The sequence below is a fragment of the Trachypithecus francoisi genome, unplaced genomic scaffold (assembly GCF_009764315.1).
Source record: "Trachypithecus francoisi isolate TF-2019V2 unplaced genomic scaffold, Tfra_2.0 Lachesis_group11, whole genome shotgun sequence".
NCBI lineage: Eukaryota > Metazoa > Chordata > Mammalia > Primates > Cercopithecidae > Trachypithecus > Trachypithecus francoisi.
In genome coordinates, this window is record NW_022681456.1 from 82,511,656 (window position 1) to 82,524,369 (window position 12,714).

At 57.2% G+C, this 12,714-nt stretch overlaps 1 protein-coding gene across 1 annotated transcript in view; it reads left to right on the forward strand.

Annotated features, from left to right (window-relative positions):
• Window positions 1-7,001, forward strand: part of FIGNL2 (fidgetin like 2) — a 47,439-nt gene extending 40,438 nt beyond the window's left edge. Inside the window, 2 exon segments of the mRNA XM_033222019.1 lie at window positions 4,315-4,770; window positions 4,773-7,001. Coding sequence (XP_033077910.1) covers window positions 4,326-4,770; window positions 4,773-6,280 — 1,953 coding nt within the window. The 5' untranslated portion in view covers window positions 4,315-4,325 and the 3' untranslated portion in view covers window positions 6,281-7,001.
• Window positions 7,002-12,714: the final 5,713 nt, after the last annotated feature.

Genomic DNA, 12,714 nt, shown 5'->3' on the forward strand with positions numbered 1-12,714 from the left:
AGGGTCTCTGTGTCACAGCAAGAGGGCTGTAACTGGCCTGGGGGATGAGGGCAGGGAGACAGCATGTTCCACCTATAGTGGGTGAGGGGAGGAAGGCAAGGCCTGGCAGGCCTGGGTCTGTCAGGAAGCATCTAAGTGAGATCGCACTTTAAACGTGTGTGCCAGGCACAGGCATGAACATATGCACATGTGCCTGCAGCTGCACACATCTGTACACATCCCTGGTGGTGTGCACATGCATGCTGGTGTGTATTCAGACTCACGTGAGACATCATTCTGAGCCTGTGTGCAGGTAAGGCAACCTTACCCACTGTTCTCAAACTTCTGCCCTCTTCCCGCCCTTAGGTTGGGGCTGGTCCTTGGGCAGCTGAGTTCTTTCTCTAGGAAGGGGTTAAAGGAAAATGTAGCGCTATGGAACTAAGTTTAGCAGAAGTTGCTGACCTGGTGCCCTGCTTCCCAGTTAGTTTTTTTTTTTTTTTTGAGATGGAGTTTCGCTCTTCTCACCCAGGCTGGAGTGCAATGGCACAATCTCAGCTCATTGCAACCTCCACCTCCCAGGTTCAAGTGATTCTCCTGCCTCAGCCTCCCAAGTAGCTGGGATTACAGGCGCCTGCCACCACGCCTGGCTTTTTTTTTTTTTCTTTTTAGTAGAGATGGGGTGTCACTATGTTGGCTAGGCTGGTCTTGAACGCCTGACCTCAGGTGATCCACCCGCCTCAGCCTTGAAAAGTGCTGGGATTACAGGCGTAAGCCACCATACCTGGCCCCCTGTTAGATTATTGAAAGGATGTCTAGCAGATGCCATGTCACCGCATGTAGACAATGATGCCTTAAAGAAGGATGAAGAAGGGAAAAAGGGATGAGCTGGTAGCTAGTGGGGAACCCATGGTCAAGAGAGGTCATTTTGAAGATGAGAACGAATTAAGCTAACTGTGGGGAGGGACCCAGTACCTAGGAGGGATAATTGATGGGGCTAAGGACTGGGGCGGATGGACCCTGAGGCCTTCTGGGTGCAAGATGGATACAGATGTAGATAAACGTAAAAAGAGGGCTAGAGGTAAGGGAGATTTACCCAATGACTTCATTTTTTGCCCTGGCTAAAAGGGGAGGAAATTTACCTGGAGTGGAAGGGCCAGTATCTGAAGACTGAGGATAGAGATCAGGTGGTCTAGATAAGTGTCACGGACAAGGTCCCCTCTCTGGAAGGGCCAGAGGGGCTGAGCCGTGGAGTAGAGGAGACATCGTGGGTATGAAGCTGGGAGGATGGGGTGGAGGATTGGAGGTGGCTTACTGGAGTCCAATTTCCAAGGTGGAGCAGTTCTCAGTGATGGCCAGGGCCAGAGGATCTTCAATGGCAGGTGAAGGTTTCAGTGAGGATTGCTGAAAGCCAGGCCAGGGGCTGGTGAGAGGGAGCCTGGCCCAAAAGTCTAGGGAATGAGGGACACCACTGACAGCTTTAGGAGCACAGGGGCTGGCGGTGGCAAAGGAGATGTGTGTGGACAAGTCCAGATCTGAGCCTTCTTCATGGTGTCTGTGCCCTTGGTGGGGGGGATGTCACTCTTTTTCCCCAGCTTGTCCAGTTTAATATGCTCAGGGTAAATGCTATTAAGGTCAAATCTCTCTTTCCATATTAAGTAAGGAAACAAGGCACAGAAAATAGTAAATAGAAAAAAACAAAAACAAAAACCAGACTTACACAATACTTGCATTTGTGTAACTTTTGTTCGTTTTGAGGCAGAGTCTCGCCCTTGTCGCCCAGGCTGGAGTGCAGTGGTGCCATCTCGGGTCACTGCAACCTCCGCCTCCCGGGTTCAAGAGATTCTCCTGCCTCAGCATCCTGAGTAGCTGGGATTACAGGTGCCCACCATTACACCCAGCTAATTTTTGTATTTTTAGTACAGATGGGGTTTCACCATGTTGGCCAGGCTGGTCTTCAACTTCTGACCTCAGGTGATCCATCAGCCTCGGCCTCCCAAAGTGCTGGGATTACAGGCATGAGCCACTGAGCCCAGCCAATAACTTTGATGTTACCTCCTAAGACTCTGCAGCCAGAACGATTTGTGATTTTTGATGTTCCAGGAAATTACCCTCTTTCATACCAGGTAATGCCTCTGATCTTTGGAGATTCTTCTCAGCAAGAGCTGCAGGGCTGCATATCTGCCCCCAAGGACCTCACACTCAGCTCTGTTAGTCTCTATTCTCCCTTCTGCCTAGTGGCCAGCATCACCTCTCAAATGGGGGCAGGACAACCTCGAGAACTCACTTACCTTCCTTTTTAAGCTATATTTCTATGGCTCATGCCTTCCCTAGGGCAGTGGGGATGGTAGTAAATATTTCAAATGTCTTCTCCCATTGATGTCAGTCACAGCCACATTAAGTAAAAAGCATCAACAGGGGTGGGGTGCTGTCAACAAGCTGCTGCTAGGAAGGCCAGCTGTGGTTATCTTCACCTTCCTCTTCTACTATATACACCCACTTTCAAAGCTCTGGTGACCCAACATTTCTTGGTGTTCTCTACGGACTTGAAGTGTATGGTTATGTAGGCTGTGCACAACAGCCTTACTTCCAACAGGGCACAATTCACAATTCTAGTGCAGCAGACACTAGATTTATGAGCTTTCCAGAAGGTGGCAGTAAAGTGCCTTGAGGAACGAAGCTAGCACAGCCCTGGCTTTCTGAAGGCACTGCGCCCTGCACCTTTGAAGGTGCTGTTCTTGTGATCTGGGATGCCCTGCTCACTTTAGCCTGTCTGGTCGACTTGATCCCTCACTTTTCATGGTCCAGCAAAGGCACCACCTCCTTGGGAAGTTGCCCTGAGCCCCAGTGCCCTTGGCATATACCTCTATTTTCTCACTTCACAGAGGCCATTGTCTACCTACCTGTCTTCTCTACCTGGCTGAACCATCCTATTCACCTTTCAATCTTCCCCCATGCCTAGCAAAACACTTGGAATTTGCTCCATAAAAATCTATTAAAGAAAGAATACTGAACCTATGAGAATATGTGAACCTGTGAAGAAACTTATCAGAAGCTTAGCTTTGAGAAATCATCATCGGCATCAGCTGTCACTGGGTGTGCCATGGGCCTCTTGGTCTTTGGGATATTTTATAAGGCTGGCCCACAGGAGCCCTGTGCCTGAGTAGAGCCATTCCACAAGCCCCGGATCCCCTTTAACAGAGTGTTTGGCTCATGCTGGGAGATGCTAAGGGACAGTGTCAGGAACAGCCATGGAACATCTCTGCTGTGTTTACAGCATGGATGGCAAGAAGGACATTGTTTATTACATCTCACAGGTCTGCTTCCTGAGGACTACGAAAAAAAGTTCTATGATCTCTAAGACAGGAACACTTTTGCTTTGAGTAATGGTGTTTTTTTTTTTTTACTTTGCAGTGAGTCTGATTACCTCTCCCTATTTGGCTACTGGGAAGCTCAGAGACAAATTTATGGTCCACATCCTATGATGTGCATTGTTGTGTAATAACTTTCCCCCGTCTTCTCCAGCATATGACCTATTGTTCTATATATTTTTGTACTGTGGTGAGATCTATTGGGAATAAAGCAGGTAGCAGCACCTGCCCCAGGCACACAGCCATTACATGCAGCTGGGTCTGGAATCCACGTGCTCTCACTTCATCAGGCAGAAGCCAAAACCAAGTGGGAAGGAAATGAATGCTCTGGGTCAGCCACTGAGGTTTCCCATGGATAAGGCCACACACGCCAGCATCTCTGACCTCAGGCCCAGAAGGGGCCTTGGAATCTCAGGAAAGGCTGAGGTGAACAGAGCACTTAGGAATAACAAACTTCTGGGTCACTAGGCCGGGGACTCTGGGCAGGCCTCATATATCTCTTTACATAACCCTGGTGCCTCTGTAGTGGCCAGCACACGGTGGGCGACAAACATCTCTTACCGAGCGAGCTTCACTTGAATGTGACTATTCCGAGCGTTGGGGTGTCCCACCCATTGTCCGATCCTTCACTAGAAAGTAAGGATTACGTGTCCTACAGAGGACATGGCTGGAGTGGCCAGGACAAAAATAATGACCATTGCCTACAAGGTGAAGTTAGGGCGAGCCACATCGTTTCCAGACCCCTTTGGGCGCTGAGGAAAACATTTTCAGACAACTTTAATCCTGAGACATAAAGAGTTTATTTGATGCCTGGAGGGAGGGCCCCAGGACAGTGGGGCGGTAGGTGGTGGAAGCCGGAAGCCCAGCCTGTCCAAGCCGCAGCCTAGGTGGACTGTCTATGGCTAGCAGTGGCCGGCTGGGTCCTCGGTGGCTAGACCTCACCAGCCCTCCTGTCTCTTGCCCGCAGCTCTGTTGAAGATGCACTGGACACCGGAACACGCCCAGCCCCTCAACCAGTGGCCAGAGCAGCACCTGGATGTCTCCTCCACCACCCCGTCGCCGGCCCACAAGTTGGAGGTGCCCCCTGGGGGTCGCCAACGCTGCCACTACGCTTGGGCACACGACGACATCTCCGCCCTCACTGCCTCCAACCTCCTAAAGCGCTATGCAGAGAAGTACTCTGGGGTCTTGGACTCTCCCTACGAGCGTCCGGCCCTGGGCGGGTACAGCGACGCCTCCTTCCTCAACGGCGCCAAAGGGGACCCCGAGCCCTGGCCAGGGCCGGAGCCACCCTACCCCTTGGCCTCACTCCACGAGGGCCTCCCAGGAACCAAGTCAGGGGGTGGGGGCAGTTCCGGGGCCCTGGGGGGCTCCCCGGTTTTAGCCGGGAACCTCCCTGAACCCCTCTACGCCGGCAATGCGTGCGGGGGCCGTCGGCGGCGCCCGAGTACGCGGCGGGCTACGGCGGGGGGTACCTGGGGCCGGGTTACTGCGCGCAGACGGGCGCCGCGCTACCCCCGCCACCCCCGGCCGCGCTTCTGCAGCCCCCGCCGCCGCCCGGATACGGGCCCTCAGCGCCGCTGTACAACTATCCCGCAGCGGGCTACGCGGCGCAACCCGGCTACGGCGCGCTCCCGCCGCCCCCAGGCCCACCCCCGGCCCCCTACCTGACCCCGGGCTTGCCCGCGCCCCTACCAGCGCCGGCGCCGCCCACAGCCTACGGCTTCCCCACGGCTGCGCCGGGTGCCGAGTCCGGGCTGTCGCTGAAGCGCAAGGCCGCCGACGAGGGGCCCGAGGGCCGCTACCGCAAGTACGCGTACGAGCCCGCCAAAGCCCCCGCGGCTGACGGGGCCTCCTACCCCGCCGCCGACAACGGCGAGTGTCGGGGCAACGGGTTCCGGGCCAAGCCGCCGGGAGCCGCGGTGGAGGCGTCAGGCAAGTACGGTGCCGGCGTCCCCCTCAAGGTCCTGGGCTCTCCCGTCTACGGCCCGCAACTGGAGCCCTTTGAAAAGTTCCCGGAGCGGGCCCCGGCTCCTCGTGGGGGGTTCGCCGTGCCGTCGGGGGAGCCTCCCAAAGGCGTGGACCCCGGGGCCCTGGAGCTGGTGACGAGCAAGATGGTGGACTGCGGGCCCCCGGTACAGTGGGCGGATGTGGCGGGCCAGGGTGCGCTCAAGGCGGCGCTGGAGGAGGAGTTGGTGTGGCCCCTACTCAGGCCGCCCGCCTACCCCGGCAGCCTGCGCCCGCCGCGGACCGTCCTGCTCTTCGGGCCGCGGGGCGCGGGCAAAGCGCTGCTGGGCCGCTGCCTCGCCACGCAGCTGGGTGCTACGCTGTTGCGCCTGCGCGGCGCGACCCTAGTTGGGCCGGGCGCCGCCGAGGGCGCGCGCCTTCTCCAGGCTGCCTTCGCGGCCGCGCGCTGCCGCCCACCCTCCGTACTTCTCATCAGCGAGCTGGATGCGCTGCTCCCCTCCCGGGACGACAGCGTGGCGGCAGGGGGCGCGCTGCAGGTGCCGCTCCTGGCTTGCCTGGACGGGGGCTGCGGCGCGGGGGCTGACGGTGTGCTGGTTGTGGGCACCACCTCGCGGCCCGCGGCTCTGGACGAGGCGACCCGCCGGCGCTTCTCTCTCCGCTTCTACGTGGCGCTGCCAGACAGCCCGGCCCGCGGGCAGATCCTGCAGCGGGCGCTGGCCCAGCAGGGCTGCGCGCTCAGTGAGCGGGAACTGGCGGCGCTGGTGCAGGGCACGCAGGGCTTCTCTGGGGGCGAGCTGGGGCAGCTGTGCCAGCAGGCGGCGGCCGGGGCGGGCCTCCCGGGGCTGCAGCGCCCCCTCTCCTACAAGGACTTGGAGGCGGCGCTGTCCAAAATGGGCCCTAGGGCCTCTGCCAAGGAACTGGACTCGTTCGTGGAGTGGGACAAAATGTACGGCTCCGGACACTGACGGCGCGCGGTGGAGGCCGCGGGAGCCGCCGTCCCTCCGTCCCCCCGTCCCCGCCGCCTCCGCGTGGGAGGGATGTCACTGACTAAACCCGGCTGGCAGGGGCCGGAGTGGTGAATGTGGGATGGAGGACAGGAGGGGGTCTGCTGGTGGATATATTTTTTTTTTTTTCGTGGTAAGGAAAATGCTTCTGCCAGGCAGATAGATGCCATATGCGCCGTGTACTCAGGTTTTTCCTATTTATTGTGGACTGGAAGCTCGCCATCTCCGCCCGGCGGACCGAGCAGATCCGGCATGGGCTGGCACCCGGGGCCTTAGGAACTCCTGCTCTCTTGCCACAACGCTTTTGTCTCCTCGCTATCTGAATGACACCTTCCTCCTCCCTCACTATCTCCATCTCATTCTCTGCATTCTCTTGGTTTTCTCTCCCTTTTGCTTTGTCGCTGACAGCCCTCCCCCAATGCTGGCCCCGTTTCTCTCCTGCTCCTCCCTCCCCAGCTCTCCCTCCTTCACCCTCTGTGCTTCTGTCTCCATCCCTGGCTTTCCAGCGTCCCTCGACTTTTGGTCCCTGAGCTTTAATGCCTCTCCATGCCTTGTGTTCTTACTTGGACTGCAGTGGCTCTTTGCAGGAGCTCTGGAGGCCCATGGGCTGAGGAGGAGGGGAGGAGGGTTACCCCTCTACCCATCTGAAACCTAGGGTCTAGGGGAATCAAGGAAAAAAAACCCCAAAGAAGGGGAGTTTTTTTGTTTGTTTTTGAGGGGAGATCCCAGAAATGTAGCTTGTTTCATATTTTAGGCTTATTTTTGTAAAATGTGTAGAATTTGCTGTTTTTCTTTTTCTTTTGACAACTCAGGAAGAAACTGACCTCAGAAAGAATGTTAGACTTTGGCTGCTCTCCTGTGTGCCCCTCACACCTGTTCCCCCCCCACCCCAACCCTCCCACTCCATCCAGGGGAGCACATTCTCCCAGACACTCAAAAAATGAGACTTATGGGGGAGGGGAGAGGAAGACCCAGAGGCCTCAGTGAAACCCCAGCTAATCCTGGTCAGAAGCAGAATGTATTCCTAAGGGCTTCCTCCCCAGGGTCTGAGGTCTAGGCATGAATGTGGGGGGTGGGCTGTGGGGTTTGAGAGAGGGGAGGCTTTATTTCTCTCCTGCCGCTCCCTGCCCCCTGCCCCACCCAACCCCTCCGCTGAGTGTTTTCTGTGAAGGGCTATCCAGAGTTAGGATGCCCTTGCCCAATTCCTTCCTGAGACCCAGAAAGTAGGCTGGGAGGGCCCAAATGGGAAGGTGACCTAAGCAGAAAGTCTCCAGAAAGGTCATGTCCCCTGGCCCCGCCTTGGCAGAGGTCCCTGGTGACTGGGGAGGATTCCATCTGGGTAGACAGTCTGGCCACAAAATCAGCTACTGGACCTCAGCCTCCTCTGCTGGAGGCTCTGAGAAGGAGTGAGCATCCCTTACTTGGGGGGCTCTGTGAGAAAATGTGTCTCCCCCATTCCCCCGGAGTCCTAGGTCTGGAGCTCCAGGGCTGGGAGAGGGTGAGGGAGATGGACAGGGGTGTTTTCTCTGACCTTGGGGGCTTAGTCTCAGTCCTGCCCGAACTTTCCACTAGGCTTGGAATCCTACCGAGAACCATATTTCTCTCCTTCCCACCAATTTTGCCTTGATGAGGCTTTAGCAGTTTGCTCCCACCACCCCAAGCCCATTTCATAACTCTGATCTTTGTCCAAAGCAAGGGGCACGCCCTGCCCCACCACTTTTTCTCTCTCCCACCTCAGTCTCCCTTCCAGTTCCCTGCCTGCCTGTGCATTTCCTAGAGTCTACTGCCTCCCCTCCTGGCTTGAAGGGTGTCCGTGGGGGACCTTTCGGGGGCCCTGGCACCCAGGGCCTGTGCTGGCCTAGGAGTGCTGACCGGAAGGCTGCTCTGCTTCCCCCCCACCCCCTGTCGCTTTCTGACCCCCTCTTTGGAGCCAGCCGCCCGCAGGACTTTGGTGCCTCAGAAGCAGTGGGCTGCAGGGTCACAGCCGCAGGCTGCAAAAGACCCTCGGAGGGAGCATGGAGTGAGGGGTTCTCTCTCAGGTGTGTATGTATGGGGGGGTGGGGGGATAGAGGGTGTCAGGGAAGTTGGGGTGGGATCCCAGCCTTCCCTTTAAGAGGCAGGGAGCTCTGAGAGGTGGAGTCCCCACTGCTTCCTCTACTAGGCTCCTGTTCCCCAGGCTTGGGGAGCTTTGCACAAGGAGACTGCCCCCAGCCTAGTGGTACCTACCTCATGGGCTCTGGGGTGGGTAGGGGAAGGGCCGGTCCAGCTCTGGTAATGTTGGGGGGAGGCATACCAAAGAATCCAGGGGCAGGGAGTGGGGAGGGTGACTTCCGAGCTGGCCTCTCCCCTTCCTCTACCCAGACTGGGGCTGGGATCCTCTCCTCCCACTGTAACCATTTCTACCTCATTTTGCTGCGTGTTGTACATGGACGTATTTATCTCCTGTCTGACGATGCTCTGCAGTTGTGGTCTGTCTACCTCAGAAGAGACTGTATTTTAAAAGAAAGTATTACACAGTATTAAAGCGATGACATGTGGTTTGCAGAAGATTTCTTGGGAGCAGTGGGATGTGGGAGCCCTCCGGGAGATGTCTGGACACCCAGGTCTGCCGGTGCTCTGGGCGGGGTGTTCCTAGTCCCTTGGTAACAAGGAGCAAGGACTTCTGTGACTCACTGTGATACAGCGAGTACCTACGAGAATGGGCACTGAGGCTATGGGGGAGAAGCCATGGGTAAGGGGTCTTCCTGCCGTTCTGAGCTCTGACACACAACTATGGGGCAGGCTTATCGTATCCCCAGAGCCACAAAATAGGGGGGCAAGGAAGGGCTCACATGTTTGTTGAATGAGTGAACAAATGAATGCATGGAGGAAGTGGGGTGCTGAAGAGAGGGAGGGGCCATCCAGAACCTGCAGCAGCCTTCATTGAATAGAGCTAGGGTTATACTTGTATTCCATTCTCAGTGGAGATAAAGTGGGCAGAGGGCGGGGTGTGGAGACGGCCGAGTTCCAGAGTTTCAGGTCACGTGGTGTCCTTTGTCTACCATCCCCCCATCCATCAGTCCCCTAACTCTATCTGTGACAGCTCATCATAAACTGGGAGACTAAACAACCTAGGAAGGAACACTTGCTGCAAAAGCTCTGTAGAGATGCCCATGAGGGATTTGGACCCACAACTCCAAGGTCCTTGAATACTCTAGGCAAGACTGTTGAGCATGCGCAAGAGCACAGGGGAGTGGTGCACCCAGGCTCCCTGCTGTGGCTCACTGCACACATACAGGAGGCAGAGTGAGCACCAGGGAGACCCTGCAAAGCAAAGAGGACATGAATGTGAGTGTGCCTGGAGGTGGGGGCTCTAAGGCACTGCCCCAGAGTCCATTACCACAAACCTCTCAGCCCTTGGATGTCCAGACCCACCTGCCCCCACTCCTCTGTTTTGCACCTTACTGTGTGCAACATTGGGCCTGGCACTGAGGATGCAGAAGGGGTCAAGTACAGCTGCTATTCTTGGAGCCCATGTCTAGGTGGGAAAAGCTCAGAAATTGATCATTTAAAAATGCAACTGGATAAAGCTACTGGGGGTGGGGGACTACATCAAATTAGTCTTTATATTCATATGCCTAGTGCAATTATCTGGTACACAGAAGACATTGAATAGATGTTTGTTGAATAAGTCCTCTAATTTCCAGATGAGTGCCCTGGTGGGGGATGCACAGGTTATCTTAAGAATGCCAAGAAATGGCTGGGGGCATGGTGGCTCATGTCTGTAATCCCAGTACTTTGGGACGCCAGGGTGGATGGATCACTTGAGGTCAGGAGTTCGAGACCAGCCTGGCCAACATGGTGAAACCCAGTCTCTACTAAAAATACAAAAATTAGCTGGGCCTGGTGGTGCATGCCTATAGTCCAAGCTACTTGGGAGGTTGAGGCACAAGAATCACTTGAACCTGGGAGGCAGAGGTTGCAGTGAGCCAAGATCATGCTGCTGCACTCCAGCTTGGGTGACAGAGGGAGACTCTGATTCAAAACAAAACACAAACAAAAAGAATGTCCAGAAAAGATCCTGACTTGTGGTGGTCTTGGTGGGGTGTCAGGAAAACTTCCTACATGGGAGGGGAGGGGGATAGTTGGGCAAAGTATGGAGGCTGGAAACTGCATCTTACGTGCTGTGCCACGAGCCTTGATGTGTTACAAGATAGTGAGGGCAGGAATTGGAGGAGTGAGGCTGGAGGAGTCAGCAGGGACCTCACCATGGAAGGCCTTCCATGCCCTGTTAGGAGCTGGGGCTCCATGATGAAGCCTTTGTGGGAGTTTAGGGGGCTGAGGACAGGACTGATTTTTGCAAGTTAAGAATTCACACAATGGCTCTGCATGGTGGCTCATGCCTGTAATCCTTGTACTTTGGGAGGCTGAGGCAGGAGGATTCGTTGAGCCCAGGAGTTCGAGACCAGCCTGGGCAACAGAGGGAGACCCTGTCTCTTAAAAAAACAAAAAATACACACATTGACTCAACAAATCTTTACTGAACACTTTATTATGCTCTAGTTGCCATGGGGACAATGTATGGACCTTGCAGTCTAGTGGGGGAGACAGTACACAGGCCGAGCTGCAGTGTGCTGTGGGGCAGACAGGAGGAGTCCCTAATGGGGACACCACTAAGGGGTGTGACTCACGGTCAGGGAGGGCTTCCCAAAGGCGCCTGACAGCAGGAGGAGTGCAGGCTGCCATCAGGAGAGCCAGAGCCAAGCTTCCTTGGAAATGGAATAAGTGCGGGTAGGCAGGGCCCCAGTGTGTGGGGGCAGGTGTGAGGGCTGGAGGACTAGCAAGAGGGAAGGAGGGTTTGGACTCGCACCAGAGTGGTGGAATGGGATGATGGATTCATTTAATAAATACTAAACGTTAGTATTTGGTAGACAAGAGAATTTAGGAACTGAGGCCAGGCACAGTGGCTCATTCCTGTAATCCCAGCACTTTGGGAGGTGGTGGCAGAGGCGGAAGCCGGAGTTGGAGACCAGCCTGGGCAACATAGCAAGACCCCCATCTGCACAAAAAGAAAAGAAAAAAAGAGAATGTAGGAATTGATTGAATATCGAGGTTAATGGAGAGCAAGGGGTCTAGGGATTCTGGTAAAGAGGGGAGGGGTTAGGGAGTACATGAATTAGAAGAGATGTTGGTAACTTGTTCAGTTTGAGGTATTAGTGGGTACTAGGAGGCCTAGGGCAGGAGCTACAATGTAAAGGCCCAGAATCCTAGCCTCCTGGGGGGCTGAGAACCCCCTTCCTGGGTTGCAAGCCCTCTTACCCCAGTTCGTGAGACCCTCCAACAAGTGCCATGTCTGAGTCCCCGTCTCCGTCGCTGGGTGTTGGCAGCCCCCTCGTCCCCAATGCCCTCCTCCACTTGGCTTCCCGGGTGTTCGGAGCCTCCTCCCTCCCACAATCCCGGACGTTCGGAACCCCTCCCCCACTGCCGGCGCTCGGAGCCCGTCCCCGTCCCTACACAGTCCTCGGTCCCTGGTTCCCGCTAGGGATGGCGGCGCGGACTCCGGCGGGCGCCTTCGTCCTGGCGCTCTGGGTTTGGGCGCGGGCTCCGGCAGGGGCGGTGGACGCTATGGGCCCTCACGCGGCCGTCCGTCTGGCCGAGCTGCTGACCCCGGAGGAGTGCGGCCATTTCCGGTCGCTCCTGGAGGCGCCCGAGCCCGACGTGGAGGCCGAGTTGTCCCGGCTTTCTGAGGACCGGCTGGCGCGGCCCGAGCAGCTCAACATCACGTCGGGGTCTCCGAGCCGGCGGCGGCGGCGAGAGGCGGCCGAGGACCCGGCAGGCGGGGGAGCCGGGCCCGGAGAGGTGTCCGACGGCTGCCGGGAGGCGCTGGCGGCCTGGCTGGCACCCCAGGCCGCGTCCCTGTCCTGGGACCGCCTGTCCCGGGCCCTGCGGCGCAGCGGCCGCCCCGACGTCGCCAGGGAGCTGGGCAAGAACCTCCACCAGCAGGCGACGCTGCAGCTGCGCAAGTTCGGGCAGCGCTTCCTGCAGCGGCCCAGCGGCGCCGCCCGCGAGCCCCTTGCCCCGGCCCCGCGCCCCCGGCGTGCCGCGGTTCCAGCGCCGGACTGGGACGCCCTGGAGCTGATCGTGGAGCGCCTGCCGCAGCCCCTGTATGAGCGGAGCCCCATGGGTTGGGCGGGGCCGCTGGCGCTCGGCCTCCTCACCGGTTTCGTGGGGGCGCTGGGCACCGGGGCGCTGCTCGTCCTGCTCACGCTGTGGATCACCGGCGGCGACGGCGACCAGGCGTGGCCCGGCAGCCCCAGCCCGCTCGTCACGGTGCGGGGCTGTTGGGAAACAAAGCCGCTCCTTCCTAAGGAGCGGCGCGCACCCCCGGGAGCCTGGGCTGCAAATGGGCCAGATTC